Raw genomic sequence first — 24,503 nt, forward strand, 5'->3', positions numbered from 1 at the left:
TATTGAAGGCCGCGGATTCCACTCTGATATTTTGCCCAGAGTCCAAAAAACAAATGATTACTTATTTACAATATCAAAAGTCTGTTAACTGCCGGTAGCCGTTATAGTAGTGCCCGCCTTAATGTACATTCTGCCTGCGCAGAGATAAGAACCGTACCTTTCACGGTAATGAAAATTCTTTGTGACTGACTATATTGACCGCTTGGATATATCAGATCAGTGCAGAATCAAAGGGCGGGAGGTAAGTGAAGGCTTTGATGTAACACAAGTTACAAACAGCCATATAACGAAAGAATCGGATATATGTGACATGGAAAAAGAAAGATGTATTCACGGTAGTTCTTTCGTCTCAAATATATTGCCCATAAATTTTCTCTTTGTATCTATCCTACTAATCGACTCCTACCTATATAATGGCAGTGACTATCTTCTCTGCATCTGCCCTTAAAGGGACACTACAGCGGTATTAAAATGTGTATATATGTTTGAAGTAGATGATTTTTTGATCATGTCTTTTTCGATTATGCATAAGGCACCTGCTCAATCGCCGACTGAAAGCGCACAATTCCATTTCCCGCGTCCGCGCGACTGCTACACAGAAGGAAAGCGGAGAGAGAAACCTCGCTTCTCCGTCCGTCGTGACGTCACTAAGGAGCCGGCGGCATTCAGAGCCAACGGGGGGTGCTTTCGGCGAGCGCCGTTCCTCGTCTTGCGTGCGTTGCGGACGTACAAAAACGTCAACTTAGTGTTGTGCACCTGATATAACACAACTCTGCATGTGTTCTGATGGACGAACAGCTGTAGACGCGACGTTATATTCCGTTGTGTTAAAAGCTCGTGGCGCAATGCGGCATTGCCGAGAAGAGAGATAAATTAAAGCCGACCAAAGGAAACATTCTACTAGAAGCATTTTCGTGACAGTTTGTTCCTATGCGATTTCTATAGACAGCAATTTTCAGCTGCTCCCGGCCGCGGCCACTTTCTGCCGACTAGCGCGCCGCCGCGCGGGCGCTTCCTTGGGGACTGCGGAGCTGCTGTATTGCCGCGACCGCGCTTGCACGGCAGCTGCGTTTAGGTAGAATTTGGGCGCTAGAGAACATCGCCAAAAATATTTTCACTGCACGGTTGTGTTGGAGCAAATTTATTTGCAAAGCTGTAGAGCTAAAATCGACTTGTCATTTATAGGATTGTTAACTGTGCTGGTGCGCTTAATAATGCTGCGCTTAATAATGCTGTTTTGGTCCCTTAATGACGATAAAAATGTTCGTGAATAACTGAAAACATTACTCTTTCGTGTGACTCGCATATAATTTCACTTCTTCCTTCCTACGAGCCATTTCAAACCTCAGCAATTTGCCTGTGTTGTCGTTCTTGTGGTGTGTGCTAGTCATATCAACAAATTATCAATTTTTGTTCAACTGACTTGACAAGCTAACGGCAGGCAAATTTTGTTGCACTTTATTTAAGAACACCGCCGCATTGGAATCGTTTGTTTTATCCCTGGAACTTTATAGCGCCTATCAGACTGTTGCTCCTGCATGTCAAGCATAATGCATCTTTTTATATCCTGCACGTACCGGTGCGGACAAAAGTAAACGGAGCACGTTTTTTTTCTATTACCATTTTTCACGCGCTGCATAATTGAGACTGCCAGTCTTGGTATTCATTCTAGTGATATACATGTGTTTGTGCACTTGAACATCTCAAACAAAATTACTTGGAAAGCAAAACACATCGGCATCGAAAGGCAGACCACAAAAGTTGATTGAAATGAGAATTCAGAGGAAGACTATATATTTAAGATGAATTCCTAACGGCGCACGAAATCGCGTCGTGTTCCAGAATTCCCGACAGCTGCCGTTGATACGCTGCTGATGCACCCTGGCCAAACGCATTTGAATGAATCTGACTGCGCATCTCTGCTGTCGGGTGGGATGCCTTGTAGGGTGCCTACTGAAGCGTTCGAAACACTTCCAGCGTGTTGCGGCGTTCGGCGAAGGGCTTAAGTGAAAGGCAAAGAACGGTCACCTGAATTTCACGTGCGGCTTGGTCCAATGTACCGGGTCATCCACTCGTGATGCAAACACGCGTGCAGGGAGCCGCTCTATTTTGAGAGACAATGCTTTAAGACCTCGCCGTGCATAATAGTCAAATGACAGGCCATTCAAGGCACCACTTTCAGATCCGTTTGTGGTTGGCCACTTTGCCTGATGTGGAGCCACATCTCACGCATTGACGAGAGTAGACGCCAAGCTTGATGCACCGACACTGTTTTTATGCTTTTGGGCTATGACGATGGCTTTTCTGGCGAACGAGCTGTATACATTTCGCGTTAAAGGGGTGCGAGAGTTAAATGATGAATTTTGGCCGATATGATGTTGAGGAGGGAGAGACGATACGACCCCTTTGTCCTAGCAATTTATGAATAGGGGTTGTTCGGAGCGCGACCCGCTGCTGCCAGATGCCGAATTCTCGTTCACTTCAGTGTCGGAGAAATCCATAACATCTGACGAATATCTGCCAAACAGTGCACTCCGGGCAGGGATATGTGTCGAGGCCACTGTGAGAACAGTCACGACATGCAACCTCTTATGCGCAACCTCCTCCGCACGGGCATGAACACGCGAAAGGGCTACCGCAAATGTTGGGACAAGGACACAGGTGTAGTACAGGTCTGTTCATTTCTTGAGGTAGAACTATCCATGCTGAGGGTAGGGTGCACATGTAAGTTGCAGATTCTGCAGATCACTGTGAACTGAATAAGTCGTGTGGGCTCCTTTCTATTCCAATGGGTAGCGGGATGTGAGGTGCCAGACCGTGTATATACTGGGACGGACGTGTCGGAGTTGACGTCTTACTTGACGGGCGACTGTGCGCATGGTGTCGGGAAAGGAGGGTGAACCTGAATTATTTTGTTATGTCTACGTCACACTCCGGCAGTGCTAGTGTATCTGACGCCCTTGAATGGAATTTCTCTGCATTAGTAGCGTGACAGCAACTGCGATTCATAGCTTTGAATTGAACTCAGGCTATGAGAGACGCCGTATTGGGGGACTCCGGAATGGGGTTCTTTAATGTGCACTGACATCGCACAGCACACGGGCGCGTTGCTTTTCGTCTGCATCGAAAAGCGGCCGCCGAGTCCGGGACGCGATCCCGCATCCTTGGGAACAGTAGTCGAGCGCCGTATACCCACTGCGCCACCACGGCGCTGTCGTTTGTATTACAACTCTAAATACCGGCAGTATCTTGTTCCAGAAACTTAGGTGTCGTAAAGCAGATTGAATCATTTAAAAATGTTTACCTAATCTTAGAAGAAACGTCGCATTCATCGAAAAAGTCTCCGCGTGAAGTGATTTCTTTTCGTGTTCATAAATATTATCTGCATAACCATGTAAGACTCCAACGTCGAGTACTTGAGCTCTCATTAATTGTATACGTGGGCGGGGAAATGTCAACGATAGCCGATTTCCCTGCTCTGCCTCTATGCAAAAAAACGAAAAACGTAATGCAAATATGCTGGTGTGGCCTCGGCGATGATTTTGCCTTTGGTAAACATGCTCTGCCACAAGATCATGGGTCAATCCTGGGTGTGAAAGTCATCCTTAGATTGAGAAGTGTAAAACAGACCATATGTTGTGTACGGATGAAACCCCTATTAAGAAACTTTATGTTCGAGTTCATACGCGCACCTCGAATACGACGCCGACTGTAGGGTATATGCAGTTTTGGCATGTGAACCACACAATAATACAACGTACCACAAGAATTAAATGTCTGCGATGCCGTTGGTATATATTGTCCTGATTGTAAATTTCTCTTAGTTGGTTTTTCACAACCTGTGTTTCATTTATTTCCCACCATTTGAGCGCATTCCTTGCAAGCCACTGCCTGACGCTATCATTTGCTTGAATTCTAGTCTTAGCGGGAGCAGAAGTGCAGTGCAGTGCAGAAAGAAGTGAGTGGGCAACGAATCTAAACCTTAGGTTTTGGTAAGCAGAACCTCTGTCCACTTTAACTCTTTCGAGTTCCTGACTATCGCTCAGCGCTCCTTCAGCGCTAACTAAACAGCTGCTCAAGCCACGTCACAGGCTACAGATAAAAAATGGACAAGGACGGCCGCAACCTTGCGGTCAATGCTAGGTGTAGTCATCTGCATACAATACATTGGCTACGCTTTGAAGCCAGACGAATGCGTAGGCCGGTACGTATCACTCAAGTAAAGTAAAAAAAAATCAACGTTCGCTCCGTTGTTTAGTTGGTACCCGCAAGAGAAGCGATGCGAGAGGCAACGCACAATTGTGAGGTGAACAGCAGTTTGATGTCTGGGCCTTCCGCGTGAGTATAGCATCTCCTAATGGAAATGTTGATTTGGTTGTAAGCAACAAGCTATGAAAGAATAGTTTCTTGCTATTAACTAGAGGGATGTCGGCGCTGTACTCCTATAACAAGGACTCTCAAGGATTCTCGAGACAATAAAACAATAGATGAGTCGCTGAGCTATAATCTAATGTCTGACATCCTGCCATAAAATCGGGTCAGGTCACGTTTTCAAATTTGTATTTTTCGCTAGGGGCCTATATAGAAACAACTCACCAATGCTTCAGAGATATTCCACTTCGTTATTTAGAACAGTAACGGCGTTTTACAATGCCTCTACACGGTCCCCCTGGATGGTATTGAAAATTATAGAAAATTCTGCCTGTGCGAAAAGAAAATTTTGTGAGAGTGAATATAAGGAACGCTTGGATCCAACTTCAGACCATTGTATAATCAATGGGTGGGACATAAATGAATACTTTTGTGCAACACAAATCTGGCACATGACAAAACGGGAATATAGCGAAAGAATCGGATATAAGTGGACGAGAAAATTGTATTCGCGGTAATTCTTTCGTCTCAAATGTAAAGCCCATATATTTTAAATTTTCTCTTGATATCCCCCCTGCTAATCGCCTCATACATGTATAATTGCAATGGCTATCTTTTCTGCATCTAACCTTTTGTGCCTTCGGTTTTTTCGAAGTGAATATGGATGCCGTTCATTTTCCTTTTCGGGTACTAGAAGCCTTGGAGCTACGGCCGCTTTAGCATCGCTCGATGTGTTCTACCGCAAACGCAACATGTTTCTCAACGAGCATGTCCCCTTTTTCAGGTCAGCCCGTGTGCCCTCCTTGGAAGCCAATGATGTGCTTGGCAGCCTTCTCGTCGGCGGATCATCCGCGCAGCGAACCTGATGTGATCTATGGTCGGCCCCTGCACATGAGGTGAGGAGCAACTGCTTTGTTATCCTGTATTGGGTGCGATAACATACCGTGGCGCCATCTCAAGGCAGCGCCGCGTCACGGAGTAAGTGGGATAACGCGCGTTGAACTACTGCTGTGCGGCGCTTTTCTAGGTGGTTTCATTGCGCATTAATTCTGAATTCATTTATTGCATATAGACTTAGATCTAGGCTAGTCGAAATATATTTGAGATATTAGACCAACTCTATTCGGCTGTTGAAGTTGCCAAAACGTAGCCAGGCGAGTTTGAACTACTGCGGCACGTCACACACCTCTGCAGCATTGTTGTGAACATGTGAGAACTCTGTTCAGAAATAACCGGTAAAAAATCACGGTAATCAATTGGAGAAAATCACGTACCCCACTTCTACATCGCTGCTTTGCTCGGTAATCATATTTTTCTGCTAGAGGAACAGAGCTCTTGGGTGGTGACATTGGCGGGGCACTTACAGTGTCGGCAGAAGCAGCGCCATTTGAATTATTTTTGAATTTTCAAGCGGAGTTGAAGCGAATAAATCATTAAAAAAAACTGTGAAGAGTTTTGTTGTTATTGTACACTGACTGCGATCACTGCCACTAGAGCTTCTGGTGGGTGTTTTTCCGCATACTTTTGTTGACCCTTGCTAATTAGGTTGATGATATGCATGATTATTTGCTTTCTCGGTGATTTGAAATTACTGCTAAAGTGGTCTAAGGCGAATCACAACGCGTACTACTGCGCGTCGAGCATCAGTGTTTCCAGTGAGATATTTGACACCTCCCCATTTTTTGACGAACATTTCTTGCCCTGGGTGGGTACTGCTGGGGAAGAAGCCACTATATTTTCTATAGCGTGAGCAATCAAATTTCTACGGTAGTTTTTCGGGTAGAATTGGGAGTTGCGCTGGACTCCATTGCATCTTCAAAGTATTAAGTGGCGAAGTAAACAGCCTAAATAAACTAAAGCAACAACAACGACGACGCAAAATGAAAGTGTTTGATACTCGCACTTGGCCAAAAGCTAAATTGCAGAGAAAACCACGACATTTAGTTTTTAAAATGTCAGCGCCTGCTTCAGCAGGAGTAAGCGGAGCCATGTGATCCCACGTGCTCAGCTTCGGTTTCTCACGAAAAAAATACGTCTTGATTCCTCGCACCAGTAAACGGGCCTATATTTGTTTCGAAAACTGACATGGTATCTTCTTGTTCTGAGGTTTGAAACTCACCATCACGACTAGCCGCACAACTGGGATAATAAGTGTTCATTATTAAAATTGTGTTAATTACTAGATAATTACAACAATATTGTAGCGTATTGTATCCGCCGCGGCTTAAAGATTCTTCCTGCACCTATTTTTGGATGTATGCGGGTTTCTACTATGGCAGTCCTGAAGCCATAGGTGCTATGTGAGTGTTCTTACACAGCCCCATTTCTTCCTGTCGACAACGTTCTACGTTACACTCGCGGTGATGTGAGATGTCTCGCGTCCACCACTGTGCACGAGGCTGGCGCGAGATTTGCACGAGATTTGCGTCTACGCGAAACTAAACTTCAGTAAGTTATAACGTCGAACAGAACGTAATTCCTAATGTATTTTATTATTTATCACCGTGACCTTTCTTTAGTCATTTATCGCACCATGGTCGGCAATGCTTTGCACGTGTTCGAGGTGGCGGCTACACGTAACATGCAGGTGAATGTCCGATTGCAGAGTGATCCCACTAAGAGTTCCAGAATTCAGCTGCTGTCGTAGAGAAACTTCGGGTTTCAGTTCTTAGCTAGCTGCGGCGATTACAAGAACCCTCGACGACTATGCTCTTGTGCTTATACGTTTGGTGTTTACGAAACCTTTATTGCATTCAAAAGATTTTCATGTCACTACATATCCATATCTGTGCGTCCCGAAAAGCTTCCGAATCAGTGCACACCGAGCACTCATAGCACAAATTTTGCCCTAGCTTCTAATAAATCGACTGAGCTAAGCACCACCTCCATTCACGCAGATTTCTCAATGGCGGACGACATGATCTTTTGCCGAGGGACTATGGGCCTGTCGCCACTGTTTGCTGCTTGCTGTGTGGCTGGTGAGTGCTGGCGTCGCGGGTTTGCTTTGCAGCCCAGCCTTAGGTTAAGTGTGTGTGTATGACGTAACGATGCTCCGAAATGTAGATGCATCTCAGTGGCGGGGCAGACGACAGCGGCCAAAAGTAAGTGTGTACTGGTAGTGGATTCACTGCCTCTTCTGGAGGAAGCAGTAATTTTTAGGTGTCTCTAGTCAACACATGTTCCTGAAACATCTGCAATGCATCTCTCATCTTGCGCTGCGTTGCGGGCCGTAAAAGCTTTGTTGCGGTACTCCGCATGTCGCCTAACGCGAAGTTGCTCACAAGGTGTTTTCGGGCAAAGAGCGCTACCTGCGGCACTCGGTATTTTGTTGTGTTAGTATGTGCGTATTCAATCTGGTTCCCAGCGGTTACGGAACGCCACATGCAGATATGACACATTATCCAGACCTGCGACCTATATAAGATCTACTCGAATCGTTTTAGGAGAGTTCACCTTTGTAAACCACGCAACAAGCAGTTATGTAATTTCTTAGTGTTTTGGACAGCAGAGCCCTTGCGATTACATCGTTTATCGCACAGAAATCAATGTTTTCGAAACTTGTGCTATAAATGTTGATATGTCGCACCACACCTATTCTGATATGCTCATTAAGTAAGCGTGCCAGTGTCTCATTTTCGCGTGCATCCAGTCAGCGTGCCAGTTGTCTCATTTTCTCCCTTAGCCACTCCTAAAATGGCGGATGCGCTCGATATTTAAAAGCCGCGTCTTTGCAGTTAAGACACGTTGGCTGCACCTCTGTAAAGACAGGTTGACTTGATCAGACCCTGATTTGACAGTGCGAGTGACATTGGGCTGTGCGATATATGGCAGCTGACTGGCATCGGGCGTGTGTTAAAGACACTGCATGCATGCACGTTAAAAGCACAGCAAAGGCACTGCAAGCGTGCCTTTTGCTATCTCTGTTATTGAGAAGTTATACGGTACTACGTAGAATCAGACCATGCAATAAGCGGCCACATGTGGTGGACATAATGTACTCATTTGCTTGGCAAGATGAGGCACAGCGCCAGCCAGTACGTTTGCAGTTCGCGATCACCCTAGGCCCTCGGCGGTATGCTTATGGCCTCGCATTGCAGTTCCATGCTTGCACTTCGGCTGAGTGCGCTGTCAATACTATATATAATAAACTTGCGTAATAACCTTGATGGACTTTTGCCGTGAGGGAAAAGCCAAATTCTCGCCAATTAGATCCTTATATGTCCATCCAATTAGTTTTTCAATGGTGTCTAGTTTTCATGCTGAGCTCAACATAAAGACTCTTAAAGGTTCTTGTGTGATATGATATATGCAGGATGGCGATACTCATGGTCGATGGTTTCATTGCAGCCTTATGTAGAAGTAGCTCGTATTTGAATTTATAGCGTTTTAATTGTCATAGACGTTACTTTCATTGGTCAAAGCCGAATTCCCAATGCTGTGTGAATACAAAAATAGGTGTAGAACTGGAACATTCAACAGAGCATATATATTAATAATCTATTAGTTTAAAGGAGCTGACAGTCTACGAGTCCAAGGCAAACACTGGAGATTTTTTTGTTGTTATATTGTTGGTATTTGATATGAATTAGTCTTATGTTGATTAACTGAATAAAGAAGATTAAATGCAAAGCGAAAGGAAAAAGAACGGGCCGATCGGTGCGTTGTACATATACACAAGTAGACGAGATGACACACGGTAGGCAAGCAATATACTTTAATGCGATGTGTCGATCTGACCACGTCTGACTTTTTTTTTTTTCGAACGTGCATACATGCATATATATAAGGTTTGTGAAACGTGTTTTGCCATGGTTCAGCAGAGTTGCACGCTGTTTGACCACGAGCATAGGCAGTAGAGAAATTAAAATCACATTGCCATTCGGGGTTCTTTCGCTACTATTTTTATAACGTTAGCTTTTGCGGGAAGGAATCTCACTTCTCGATGGAGAACCTAACCGTGCCGTAAGGGTAGGAGAGGATTATGGGGTGAAATTCAAAATTGCACAGTATTACAGAGTGCAGCGGTGGCGTAGCGGTAGAACATCCGCCTCGCATGCAAGAGGACCGGGGTTCAAATCCCGGTGCCGCGCAATTCTCCACCGGATAAAAAAAAAAAAAAAAATTCGCGTGTCGATGGAATTGCATAAACAGGTTTGGGGTGCGACCTGATGCCGGTGAACACCTCCGGCAACGCACTCCCTCACCAGAACAGGAGTTGGCCACCCTGGTGCAGTAATTGGCCGCAACCTCCTATGATAAGCTCCATAAAACCCCGGCCCTCAGTCACCAGCGGCTGCGGAACAACTGACCACGGCGGCGGTCAGACCTGTGACGCAGCAGGGGGTGCTAAGAAAGCCTGGCTCCGCTGGACAGGCCGCCATTGGAAACTGACCCTGGCAACGTTTAATGCTAGAACCCTAGCTAGTGAAGCTAGCTTAGCAGTGCTGTTAGAGGAACTAGAGGGCATGAAATGGGATGTCATAGGGCTTAGTGAGGTTAGGAGGCCGAATGAGGCATATACTGTACTGAAGGATGGGCATGTACTGTATTATCGAGGCTTACCAGAGAGGCGACAACTAGGAGTAGGTTTCCTTGTCAATAAGTGTATAGCGGGTAATATAGATGAATTCTACAGTATTAATGAGAGGGTTGCAGGCATCGTAATTAGGCTTAATAAGCGGTATAAACTGAAGGTTGTACAGGCCTATGCACCTACATGTAGTTATGATGACCAGGCAGTTGAAAGCTTCTATGAAGATGTTGAATCGGCAATGCGAAAAGTAAAGACGCAGTATACTGTACTAATGGGCGATTTCAATGCCAAGGTAGGGCAAAAACAGGCAGGAGACAAGGCAGTAGGTGACTATGGCATTGGTTCTAGGAATAGCAGGGGGGAGTTACTAGTTGAGTTTGCAGAGCGCAATAACTTACGAATCATGAATACCTTCTTCAGCAAACGGAAGAACCGGAAATGGACATGGAAAAGTCCTAACGGAGAGACTAAAAATGAAATCGACTTCATAATGTGTTCAACCCCCGCCATTATGCAAGATGTAGAGGTAATCGGGAAAGTGCGATGCAGTGACCACAGGATGGTGAGGTCCAGAATTAGCCTAAATCTGAAGAAAGAACGCAACAGATTAGTAAGAAAGAAACCCATCAACGAATTAGCGGTGAGGGGGAGGGCGGAAGAGTTCAGGATCTCGCTACAGAATAGGTTTTCAGCTCTAACTGAGGATGGCGACGTTACCCTAGAGGCAAGAAACAATAATTTCAGAGATATCATTACTGAGTGCGCGGTAGAAGTAGGCGGTAGGATAGTTAGAGAGGATACCGGCAAGCTGTCTAAGGAGACGAAAGATTTGATTAAGAAACGCCAGAGTATGAAAGCTTCCAATCCAACAGACCAGATCGAATTGGCCGAGATATCAAAGCTAATCAATAAGCGCAAGGTGGCCGATATAAGGAAGTATAACATGGAGAAAATTGAGCATGCTGTAAAGAACGGGGGAAGCCTTAAAGCGGTAAAGAAGAAATTGGGCTTAGGCAAAAACCAGATGTATGCAATAAGGGATAAGGCGGGCAACGTCATCACTAATATGGAAAAGATAGTCAAAGTAGCCGAGGAGTTCTATACAGATCTCTACAGTAGCCAAAGTAGTCAGGACCGTAATGAGATTGGCGGTAGGGAAAAACAGTCAGACGTTCCACCAGTGACGAAGGACGAGGTCAAGAAAGCACTAGAAACTATGAAAAGGGGGAAATCAGCTGGAGAGGATCAGATAACTACAGATTTGCTGAAGGACGGGGGGATATCGTGCTAGAAAAACTGGCCGCCCTGTATACGCAGTGCCTGGTGTCATCGACGGTACCGGAACCATGGAAGAATGCAAACATTATCCTCATTCACAAGAAAGGGGACTCTAAGGACCTTAAAAATTACAGACCAATCAGCTTACTATCTGTTACGTATAAGGTATTTACTAAGGTAATCACTAATAGAATCAGGACAACCTTAGACTGCAATCAAGCAAAGGATGAAGCAGGGTTTCGGAAACGGTACTCTACTATCGATCATATCCATACCATCAATCAGGTGATAGAAAAATGCTCGGAATATAACCAACCCTTATACATAGCATTCATTGATTACGAAAAAGCATTTGACTCAGTTGAAACCTCGGCGGTGATGCAGGCATTGCGAAATCAGGGGGTAGACGAGCCGTACGTGAAAGTGCTAGAAGATATATATAGTGGCTGCACAGCTACCATAGTTCTGCATAAAGAAAGTAACAAAATTCCCATAAAGAAAGGTGTTAGGCAAGGAGACACAATCTCCCCAGTACTATTCACAGCTTGTTTAGAGGAAGTATTCAGAGGCTTGGAATGGGAGCAGTTAGGGATAAGGGTAGACGGAGAATACCTCAGTAATCTGCGATTTGCTGATGACATTGCCTTGCTAAGCAACTCGGGGGATGAACTGCAAATAATGATTGATGACCTAGACAGGAAAAGTAGAAAGGTAGGCTTGAAAATCAATATGCAGAAGACTAAGGTAATGTTCAACAGCCTCGGGAAGGAACAGCAGTTTACATTAGGTAGCGAAATACTGGAAGTAGTAGGCGAATATGCCTACTTAGGACAGGTAGTAACCGCAGATCCGGACCACGAAAAGGAAATAACAAGAAGAATACGATTGGGATGGAGCGCATTTGGCAAGCACTCGCAGATTATGACTAGCAGCTTACCGGTATCGCTCAAGAGGAAAGTATACAACAGTTGCATCTTGCCTGTACTCACCTATGGGGCTGAAACGTGGAGGCTAACCAAGAGAGTTCTACTTAAGTTGAGGACAACCCAGAGGGCTATGGAACGAAAAATGGTAGGGGTAACATTAAGAGATAGAAAGCGTGCAGAGTGGGTCAGAGAAATAACTCAAGTTACCGACATTCTAGTAGAAATTAAGAAGAAGAAATGGACATGGGCAGGACATGTAGTGCGAAGAGAGGATAACCGATGGTCGCTGAGGGTAACAAACTGGATTCCAAGGGAAGGAAAGCGTAGCAGGGGGCGGCAGAAAGTTAGGTGGGCGGATGAGATTAAGAAGTTCGCAGGGGTCAAGTGGATGCAACTAGCACAGAACCGGGTTAAGTGGAGAAATATGGGAGAGGCCTTCGCCCTGCAGTGGGTATAATCAGGCTGGTGATGATGATGATGATGATGATGATGACAGCTACCGCTTTAAATGACTTGACTATACACGTCACTTGAAGCTAACGTTTTCACCTCAGAGGAGAGCTGCGAAATTTCTCATCACTTTTAAACTGATGGCAGTATTACGTTCTATAAAAACATAATAAAGTACAGTAAAGTCGCTTATAAACGGTCAAGGGAAGAAAAAATGCGTCTGAACTTCCTGAGAAATAGCCTTTTTAATGATGTACTGACTGTTTCCAGAAATTGTAATGTCTTCTATAACACTTTGTGTTTATTCCATTCCAGCTCCTAGAGCGTATTTGCCTAGTATATTTTCACACCTAAAAGTAAGAGTAACAGTCTTGAATTTCGGAGCTGCAACATACTCAGAAAATGCTATAAATATATCTCAGCAGTTTAAAGCGGACAGGAGCCTCGACAGTGCTTGAGTGTCTTCGGCATCAACGCGGTGTCCAATGGTCGCGGAATCAATTCCGAAAAAAGGACTGGACTTAGAGGAGGAGAAAGTGCATAACAGGTCGTATGCTGTAGCGCGAAGTAGATGCGAACGAGAACCCCACTGTGTCTTAATTCATCTTTAGGGCCTCTACCTTGGCGCCTGTTGCAGCCCATATGCCGGTATCGTTGGTGAAAAACGATAATCCCTACAACAATGCCCTGGTTTCGTTGTCGCCATTTAGTGCAATATAGCCTTAACGGCCAAGTGTTACAATTTGCTTTTTAACAATAGTACCGTTACTTCTATCCTGCAGTCTGGGTGTCTTCCTTGGAAGCCATTGTTGGGCGCTATCGTTTTCTCTGCTGATAAGCTCAGAGAAGCAGAGATTGTCTGCACTGGCATCGTCAACTCAGCGCAAGATACTTGTCAGTCCAAGTGGAATGATGCAGTGGCTGAGTAGAGATGGTGCTGTTCGCTTCGCCTGCAGTTTTGAAAACCCTTGATACTCGAACACTGCGACGCTTTTAACATTGCTTTTCCTCATAAGGTAGATGTCGCAGATGGGGACAGGAATAGACAGAAGTAGAGAATAAAATGCCGCTTTTCATTTAAGAGCGCACACGTCGGTGTAGGAAATGTTTCCGCAGAGTCGTTTGGCAGGAAGCACCTCTGTCCACTGCAACTCTTTCGTTTCTCTCCTGAATAGCATTGACCCGAGCCTGTTAGCTGGTTAAACCAAATAGATGGGCATATCCCTCGCGATCAGATGCAGTTTGCACTCGTAAAAGGGTGAACGCGGTGCTGATGCTACTCTATTTGGACACCATACTGCCGACCCGGCCACCACACAGGGGCTGCGCTTCCTGCCAATCTTATCGGCAGACGGGTCCGTATGACGTTAGGAAAGTGATGAAAGATCGATGTCCATTCAAATGACGTGAGTTGCACCACTGCTTACACAAATTGTAGCATGAAGTGATGGATGCCGAATCCTTAACAGGATTTGAGCGTGCACAACGAAAAGGGAGTTCCGTGTGGGAAAAAAATGAGCGACGCGACGTGTCGACACGCTGACGGCCGCCGTTGGTAACTTCTCTTTGATATGTGGACAACAACAAAATAAGCAAAGATGCTCACTTAAACAAGCCCGTAAACAGACATTCTCAATATGGCTGTAAGTGTAGAAATTAGACAATGATAGAGTTAATTTGCGTTACCTGGGGGGTTAGATGGCCGCGAGGCACTGTTTTTCAACATGGGCTCTCTCAGTGTAGCGGGGTGGTCCGCAATCAGTTGCGCAGTCGGAATGTTTCAACCGCTGGTTATGGCTTTCCTAAAAGGCCTAATCTAAAACAATCTAAAACAGCTGTTAACTCTTGCACAGTCATCCCGTTTGAGCGAAGAGCTAATACATGAGCTGTTTTTGGGGATCCATGTTGGAAATTTCACACTTCTGATCAAGAGAGGAAGGGGAGGAGGATTGTATACACGCAACTCTGGACTTGATATATCAACTTCGTTGGAGTGTTTGGTTTCAGCCTTGTTCAAATAAGGTTGCATGCGCCATTGGCTACCGCGCGATGAACATTTCAAATTTCGAAATATACAGTTCTTCTAGATGCGACAGTTCTCTTACCAGCAAATTTCGAAGCTGGGTGGTAGCAGCGCATTTTGTGTAGAAGGTACTTGATGAATTCACGGGAAACATTCGCATATAGAGCTTGTGGGCAGAGCACGGCCGTCACCGAGGTTTCGTTTTGCGCTGTATGGATTACTCAGTGGCAGCCGGCGTGGTGAAAGCTGGCGTGTGGCTCGTAGTGCATTCTTGAGCTATGAACATAATGTCTGGAAATTATAGCGCTGAAAATACTACTGCAGCCAAAGATCATACAATGTTTATTGTTCTTTGCTTGTAAGAGAGGGGGTGTAGCGGTAACATTAAAACAAACATTAAAGCAAATAAAATTTGTTTCGATGGTGTGCGATATTGCTAGTTTATGTCTAAGATTTTCTGCTTGTTTATCGCAATTTAGAGCTAACATACTCAGAGTTAGGACTGCTGTGGTTGTAAAACCCCTTTTGTTTCGCAATATTGTTTGTAAAAATATAGAGCTCAGTAGTAGAGCTCAGTATAGGGACAGGAATAACCGCTAAACTTCCATCAGCGCTTTTGTTGGCGTTCGCGGAGCTTATACTTGAAATATTAAATTGATACGTGTGCGGTTAGACTACATGCTTTGCAAACAAGAAATCGAAAAGCAGAAAGGAAACGTAAAAACCTCAAAACTTGCGTACTCGTTTCATCGATTCGCAAAGTGCCCTGACTCTAAGGATGCAGACAATGAAGGGCAGCGGGCACAGCTTCTGAGTCCGGGTTTTTCGATTGACGAGGCCTGTTAAGTCTATATGCATTTCAAATTCATGGCGCTCTTAAAAACTAGGTGGACGTTCTATGAACACGACACGGCCGTGTCAAATTGCGGATTCCCCCATCCCTAACTTCCCCGTTGTGCCCTCCTAAGCGCTTATTAAGATAACGGCCTAACTCTCCGATGGACGCCTTGCGGCACGAACGTAGATAAGGCTCTCAGTGGGGCATGGTACAAAGCGGGTTCTAGTCCGAATTGTGCCATTATTCTGAACCCTGCAGTCATATTTTTCCCGTGAAAACACACCTTTGCTCCCACTTTTGGATGATCATTTTGTAGGGGTGTGAAGCCTGGCGGATACGACACCACCACTATCTTCTTACCCCCTTCACCTCCAGTTTCACTCTTCGCGGCCTCGCCCCGCTGGTGCAGGCTCGCGGCGATAGAAACTAGACGCGCCTCGGGAATCACGCTGCCCTAAAGTGGTCAACCTGCTTTTGAAAACTTATTTTCATCAGGCATGCGCAAGGCCTGCTAACGGCATTTGAAAGACGCAATTCTTCTCTTGGCTAGCTTTGTATGTAGTGACAAAAAGTGTAAGAGGGACTTCTCAGATCTAGGCCCCCAATGTATACAGCAAATGCTCTTCGCAGAAACTAGCTTCACATGAAAACGGCTTATAGCGCCCTCGGCAGGAAACTGACGAGTGATTTTCAGAGTGCACAGTTGCTCAGTAGAGGTACAAATATCACCATAGCTCTTACCAGGGACTACTACAAATCCGAACATTCAATTGGGTATTTCACCATCAAGAATATTTTGTAGTTGCCTGTCTGAACTCGCAAGCCAAAGGTCACTCAGCGCATGCGTAATACACGAGCCAATGCAGACACCATCCTTTTGCAGCAATATCTCCTCAATGTAAGTGACAAAGGTTGACTTCAAATAGAGTCGATAAACTCACGAAACTGTAACAGCTACACCGGATTTACTCTGAAAGGCTCCAGGACTAATGCTGCTGATGCGGAAGAAATCTCTACGAGATAGGCTCTCTATGAGGATCTCTATAAGAAGTAATAGAGATAGTGGGAGTAAAATGAGTTGTCAACTTTGACTTGTGCGCGTCTGATAAAACAGAACTGTGCACGTTTTTTTTTATCTTATTGACTTTTTGTTTGCGGCAGCCCATACGCTTCAGTTCCGGAATCGCCGTAGGCCCTCGGCTGTTTCCTGATGGCGTCGGAGACAGCGATTCAAAAACTGCGTCGCGTAAGTTTTCACTCCGTAGTCCTTGTAACAGAGTTGCAAAAAATATTAACAGGTAGATGGCGGTATTTAGAAAAATGCCAGAAGCCTGGAAAACTTTAAACCCGGAAAACAATCAACCTCCTAATAGTTACAGACGCATAGTTTTTCACTAGCTATCTGACAAAATGTTTTCAAAAGGTTTAAAATTCAAAAGGACCTACATTTTAGAATCTCGCCGATTATTCGATATGCATCAATGCGCTTCTAAAAGAACATGATGCTACTACAGATCACTTAATTCGACTTGAATCTTCAGTCAGAGATGCATTCATACACGCATGGCACTGCATTGCTGTCCTCGACTTAGAGAAGGCGTACGACACCACTTGAAGATACGGAACTCTTGTGTGACTTAGGAGGCTTAGTAGTACTTGAAAGGATGCTGCTGACAGTTTTGAGCGATTTGTTGTCCAACCACACATTTAAAGTTCGTCTTGGCTCAGTCCTGTCAAAAACCTTTACACAGGGAAACGGTGTCACTCAAGGCTGTACTTTGAGCCCCGCACTTTTTATTGTAAAATTTCAGTAACTGCATGCCTCATTCTATTACGTATTTAGTCTGTCTATGACCTCTGATAGTCAGCCCCTCTTCAAATGTATCAACCTGTGAAAGACAAGTAAAATTACAATAAATAATATGATCACATGGGCTAATAAAGACGGAGTTTAGATTTCTGCACAGAAAACAGTGGCGGTTATGTCTTCGTTCAAACAGGGCATACAGGTCAACCTTACTTATGAGACTAAACTACCAGTCAAAAATGAACAGAAGTTTCTAGGGATAACTTTTGACAAAAAGCCCATACTTCTACTTCATATCAACGAAAATGCTGAGGAACCGACAGAACACATTTAACGCTCCGTAATGTGGTCTTGTTTAGACTATGGTTCTGTAGTAAATGCAGCGGCAATACCATCCTACTTGAAACGATTAGACCCAGTGCATAACCTAGGCTCGCCTTTCTAAACTGGTGCTTACCGAACATCTCAAATAAACAGCCTCTACTTTGATACAAATGAACCTTCCCTTGAAAGCAGAAGATCCATGCTTACAGGCTCGTATGTCTTTAAAATACAGTCCCTGCCAAAACATATATGCTACCCCGCGGTTACAAAGTGTTCCTCCAGAGTACTGTTCCAAAATAAGCCACAGTAAATTAGACTTTTATCTCTCTATTTTGAGGAAACATGCGTAGAATCGGGAATACTGGACAGCTGTCCAGACATTGCTTTAAGGCAAGTTTATTACTCCCCTGGTACAATCTCCCTTTGTATGCAACTTCACTCTAACACACTTTCACAAAAAGCTATCTCCACGTAACACATGTTACAAGAGTTCTTAACATTGAAGGATTCAGGTAGAACGAAAGGAAGATGGTCCTTGGACAAGTCCACTTGTCGAAACGTTGGCTCATCTGAGAACTGAGGCGTACCCCATTTACCCTTGTTCAGTTCTTTTTCATAACATTGAAGGAGTAATATAAAAATTCAGGAACTGTACCGATGGTTCTAAGACGGCACATCAAGTGGGAAGCGCTGTAGGGCAACCTGAATGAGAAAAAAAGAGTAAGGTTGCCAATTTTGCGCGTGTTTTCACTGCTGAATGTTATGCTATATTTGTAGCAGTGAAAAATATAATCGAAAGCACAATCTTCCTGATTTCCTCAGTGCAATCACACCTCTATATTCCAGAAACGCAGTCGAGCCCTTAGTAGGAGCCCTTAGTAGGTAATACATTACATAACAACAGCTGAAACACAAGGACAAGAAATAAAGTTCTGCTGGGGACTGAGCAACATAGGAATCGTGTTGCAGTCTCTGATGTGTGTTGTTTTAACTCTTTAGAAGTTGCAATGCTTCTAAACAAATTGTAATATCTCTGGTGTTCGTAGTTTGTATTCATGACATAAACATAATACGCATCGTTATTGGCGCATATAGCCTTAGCTGCTTATGCATCATAAAATCCAATACAACAGAATACAGACGAAGCTCAGTGGACTCAGAACGGTATGAATGAACAGCCAAACCACCTGCACTAAGACTATTCTGTAATGCTTGCCGAATGAGATTTCTTTTTACGCCTACTTTCTTGCTGCCATTAGCAGCCGCGTGCCCACGGTTTCCGTGATTAAAATTTATTCCCCTCAAGAATATGAATTGACAGATTTGGTTAAAATGATTGAAATAAAAGGTTATATTACATAAATCGCGTATAGCAGTGGCAATATTTGGTTTTATGATGCACTAATTTGCGCTGATAATACTTAATGGCATGCCAGCGCCTATAGCATGTAACGATTTTCCTGGCTCTAAAGGTGAAAAACGCTGCAGAGTATTTTGAACCTAAAGTCTACATCACACTCTTGCAGTGCTAGTGAGTCTGACGCCCTGACATGAGTGTTTCCAGAGCAGCTTGGCAGCAACTGCGATGCATAGTTATGAACAGGAGCATAGATTAAAGCGTAAAATAGGTTTATAAAACTCACTTCCTGCTTGTCCGCTTAGCGTATTTTCTATAAGTATACAAAGACGACAATGTCACAGTTACCAGGAAATGCTTTAAATGTAGGAGCACTGCCAATGGTACTACCACTTTAAAGGCCGGCAGTATCTTTTTATTAACTGGTGTTGTAAAGCATATTGACTCGGCTAAAGATGTTTATTTGGTCTAAGAACAAAATTTGCCTTATATTATGCGTCGAAAACACGTTATCCCATAAAGTGCATTCGTTTCATGGTCACAAATGTGATGTTTACATAACCCTTAAGATTTACATGTACTCCAGCTCTCAGTTTATGTGGGCATAGGAATGACGATGATCAACAAATTATCATCTCTTTCACGATGCACAAAACGAAGAAGGTTATGCATTAACGTTGGTATTGCCATCCGTGATAACTTAGTGTCCTTGATTTACATGTGGTGTCCTAAGATCAGGGGCCAATCCTCGTTAGGAAGACCGCCCTTCAATGGACTAGAAGTGTAAAACAGGTCATATGTTGCAGAAAGACGCAACACTTGTCACACTTTATGGTTTGACACACATAAACCGTGTCAAACCATATGTCTATGTACTAACTTTATGGCGTTTGAAGGTATGCCTTATCTGCCCTACCTGTTTCGACCGCATGCGGTCTGCAGCATTATGTAAATAAATAAAATAATAAACGTTGGTTGAGTTCATGCGAACCTCTCCACTACGCCGCCAGCTGTAGGGCACATGCCGCTTTCTCACGTGAACCCCACGAAAATATAACGTACCACGCAAGAATGCAATCCTTAGAAAGCCCCAGTATATAATGCCCTGACGGTCATGTTCTCTAAGCTGGCTTTTCACAACCTTGGCTTTATTTCTGTCCCTCAGTCTGGGTGTCTTCCTTTGAAGCCAATGCCGGATGATATCGTCAGGCGGCTGCGGTGTCTGAGGTGAGAACACGCACCTTCTTGCTTCGAAGACTGAGAGGCTCGGTAAATTTGTGAAGGCTTTATCTTTCATTATAAGGTATTTGACACAAATATAGTCAGGAATAGAGCGCAAAGCATGCAGAAATCAACTATCACATTTTGTATTTGTAGTGCAGAATTAGTAACAGGAAAGGATTCTGGACGTTATACTCCGGTTGGCAGAACCTCTATCCAGTACCCTAAGAGTTTGTTCCTGACTAGCATTTAGCGTTCCTTCGGTGTGGCGACACTAAAAAACAGCTCTATCAATTTCATGTTTCAGCCGGCAGATCGGCAAGTGGAAGAGGACGGCCGCAGCCTTGTGGCCAGTGGCAGCTGTGCTCAACTGCTTACCATACAATGCCTACGCTTCCCTGCCAGGCCAATCGGCTCACCGGTACGTATCACGCTAATAAATGGAGAAAAATTCGACGTCACTATGAACGAAGCGATTTGCACTACATGACATAAAATCGGTAACGTAGAGTGGCGGAGTCCGAGTCCTTAAAAGGCGTGTGTGTGTGCCCAGTGAAGTGTCTGCTCCAAGAGCGCGAGAGAGAGCGATGTAATGAGTCGAGGCAGTGACCTACGCTGTCATCCGCTCCATTGCTTGTGACATGAACAGCCGATTGGTGCCTGCGTCTTCTGCGTGAGTATAGTATGTCGGAACTGAGTTGATTTGGTTCTAAGCAAAAATTATTCAAACATCGAATTTCTTCCTATTAACTAGAGGGAAAGATGGTGGCGCTGCACTCCTCGTACCAACGACTCTCCAAGCACCCTCTATACATCCAAAATAACATATAAGTCACTCAGCTACGATCTGGAGTGTCTGCCATTCCGCTATAATATCGGCATCGGGCCACGTTTTAAAATCTCTGACTTCGCGCTATTGACTTAAATGCCACGCTATTGACTTAAATGCCAGCGCCTTACCTAGACGTCCAGTGAGTGGGCACCAGTTATGTAGAGCGCCGTTGTCTGCAGGTTCACGCTTAAGACATAATCCCACTGTCAATATTTCGAACAGTAACTGCGATTTACAACGCTTATAATAGAGCGATCATTGTCTGTGGTGTTGAAGGCCTTGGATTCGACTTTATATTGTACCCATAATAAAAAATACGATTACTTAATTAAATTATCTAAATGGCTAATAATGACCTGCGGCCTTTATCATAAAGCTCTGCTTGATTTACAATCCATCTGAGCAGAATTAAGAGCCGTGCCCTTCACGGATGTCACAATTTTGGGATACTGATAATTTAACGCTTGGTACAGCATCAAGCGTGTGTAGAAACAAAGCGTAGGACATAAGGGAAGACGTTTGGCCCATGTAAAAACGTGCATATAACGAAAAAAACAGATATTAGTGGAGTCGGAAAATCTATTTTCGACACTTATTCCGTCTCAAATATATTGCCATAAATTTTATTGTTTATCTTTATATCCAACCTGCTAACCGATTCATACCTATAAAATGGCTGTGACTATAAGTTCATATTCAGGCCCTTTAGAGTCTTCATGTTTTCCAAGTGAATGTGAATGTACAACAAGCATTTGAGGTGTGGCCATCTAGCATCCTTATATGTTTTTTCCCAACATCATTCTCTTCAAACTTCTCCCCTTCTCCAGGCCAGTCTGTGTGTCCTCCATGGAAGCCAATGATGCGCGTGATCACCTTACCTGGGAAGCGAATCTGTTGTGATCTATATGGCCGTCCCGAGCACAGGAAGTGAGAAGCACCCTTTTTTATATTCTGTATACTACACTACGATTGCGCGAATTCTCGGAGTGTCCATTGGAGCCACAAACACGTCGCAGATGAGAATGATCGTGTACGTGCCACACATGGGGCACGCGTCTACGCCAATGCCCGCGAGGAGGAGAGGTGTATGCACACCATTCGAAGCTATGGGGAGGGCGTGCCAGTACTCAGCAGCTGTTTGCCATCTGTTAACGTGGCAAGTAACCTGTACCAGCTACCACAATGTTCAATAAATTTTCCTAAGGCGTTACTAGGCTATGTTGGTACCGAAATTGCCGACAAAAAGCGAGAACAAAATGTGATATCTGATGTAATGTGATCAGATGGTTGAATTAGCGATGTCTGGATGTGTATGACGTGTCGTACGTTAACGATTTGTGATGCTTTTGTCATGGTGGTGTGAGTCGTAGTTGGACTCATGAGTCGGGCATGAGTCATGATCAGAGCCATGATTAAACACATGCTTAAGGGCTTACCTAAGTCATGCATAATCTTGAATCATATAAAGGATTTGTGTTTCGCGAAAAGTGCTGAGTCATGGGTGACATATTTCACGTTACTACGAGATTATCACGTGAAAGGGTCATGTTTAACAAATTTTAAGGAAGATATAACTTGGCTATGAGAGTATCTTGCGGTAAAGACACATGACGGCCAAGCATGAGAACTGCGCCTGACTGAGAACGTCAGGCGGCAGTGGCACACGTGCCACTGCTGCCTGCTGCGAACGCGCGCCAAGAAACGCCACGCGCTAAAAGAGATGCCCAACTCGCAGGAAGACAACCTAACACGCACCAAAGAAAGGGAAATGTCCACTCTACCTGATGAAGCTCGATTTTGTTACCTAGCTATATATATGTCACGTGCGATGTCCCGGGTACAGGCACGCGGATGTGGTCATGATCCCCAAGCCAGGGAAGAAACTGGAAATAGAAAATCTGAGACCGATCTCGCTAACGTCTTGCCTCGGCAAACTCTGAGTGGGTGGTCACCGAAAGGTTGCAGAATTACATGGAAGACAAAGATCTATTTCCCCAAACCCTGTTCGGCTTCCGAGCGAAACTATCAACACAAGACGTCCTGCTACAGCTAAAGGACGACGTCATCCAGAAAGCAACGAAGGCAAACGAGTGCGTCGACATGACCTTAGACGGCAAAGGTGCTTTTGACAACGTGAGCCATGGCGCTGTCCAGAGAAGGGCTTGAAAAACTCGGCTGTGGGAAGAAGATCTACGACTATGTCAGGGCGTTCCTTTCGGACCTGACGGCCACGCTGCGACTGGGCGAAATCCAATCCGAAAAGTTCCACGTACCCAACAAGGGCACGCCGCAGGGGTCAGTCATTTCACCGCTGCTATTCAATGTAGCAATGATAGGGCTGGTCAGAAAATTAGAGAAAATCGAAGGACCCCTCGGAGAGAAAGAGGAGAGGCTGCAAGCGGCGGCCACATGCGTGGAAGAGTACGTCCTAATGCGGGGGCTGTCATGCTCGATAGAAAACTCTGAGGTGATAAGAATCTGGAGAGGCAGCAAAACAAAAGTGCCGATTGCAGCAGAACTGGGTCTCAAGATACTGCTGCACGGGGCAGAAATACCAGAAAAGATTATGGAGCGGATATTGGGGATGTGGATACAGTCAAACCAGTGCAGTACCCACACCCTAGCGCTGCTCAAAGCGGCGACGTCACAGGTAGCGAAAATGATAAGAAGAGTAACTGGGAAAAGACATGGGCTAAGGAAGGAAGACACCCTCAGGCTGTTGGGGTGCCTGGTGGTAAGGACACTGACCTACAGCCTGCCCTACCAGGCTCTTAACCAGTCTGAAACTATCCAAGCGGAGGTCATGATAAGATCGGCGTATAAGACGGCACTGGGCCTCCCCGAAACGACGTCAACGGAGAAGCTCTTAGCTGTGGGGCTCCATAACACTTTCGAAGAACATAAGGAAGCCCTGCTGCACACGCAGAAAATACGACTCACCCAAACAACGACTGGAAGGGCCCTCCTATAAAGGTTAGGGTACCAGGGGCAGCTGCGGGATGTTGAAGGAATGCGCAACATTCCAGATGAGACACGCATGATGATTAGGATAGCCCCGATGCCAAGAAACATGGACCCTCGGCGCCACGCGGACAGACGTGAGGCAAGGATGAAAGCTTTGGAAAGAAGCCTCGAGAAGGGAGCGATGTATGTGGACGCAGCCACGTACGAAAGGGGCAGACAAAACGCAGTTGCGACGGTGGCCAACTTCAGACACAAGGAGGTTGCAAGCGCATCGATCAGAGACTGCTCTGTAACGGAAGCGGAAGAAGTCGCCGTGGCTCTAGCGGGGGCGGAAGGCTTTCGTAAAAGACGGTCGCTAACATTCTTGTAGAAATTAAGAAGAAGAAATGGACATGGGCAGGACATGTAGTGCGAAGAGAGGACAGCCGATGGTCGCTGAGGGTAACAAACTGGATTCCAAGGGAAGGAAAGCGTAGCAGGGGGCGGCAGAAAGTTAGGTGGGCGGATGAGATTAAGAAGTTCGCAGGGGTCAAATGGATGCAGCTAGCACAGAACCGGGTTAAGTGGAGAAATATGGGA

The 24,503-nt window shown here is 45.0% G+C and overlaps 1 protein-coding gene across 1 annotated transcript; it reads left to right on the top strand.

Moving 5' to 3' along the window:
- The first annotated feature begins 23,100 nt into the window (after window positions 1-23,100).
- On the top strand, window positions 23,101-23,931 carry LOC146208721 (uncharacterized). Its single transcript, XM_084579265.1, has one exon. The coding sequence runs from the start codon at window positions 23,101-23,103 to the stop codon at window positions 23,929-23,931; it is 831 nt and encodes a 276-aa protein (XP_084435391.1).
- The last annotated feature ends 572 nt before the right edge of the window (window positions 23,932-24,503 follow it).

Source organism: Amblyomma maculatum, chromosome 1 (genome assembly GCF_055883805.1).
Source record: "Amblyomma maculatum isolate TAMU_Amacu chromosome 1, ASM5588380v1, whole genome shotgun sequence".
NCBI lineage: Eukaryota > Metazoa > Arthropoda > Arachnida > Ixodida > Ixodidae > Amblyomma > Amblyomma maculatum.

What these genes read in the sequence shown, in the direction of transcription:
- LOC146208721 (XM_084579265.1), top strand. Translation starts at nt 23,101, where the DNA reads ATGGCGCTGTCCAGAGAAGGGCTTGAAAAACTCGGCTGTGGGAAGAAG.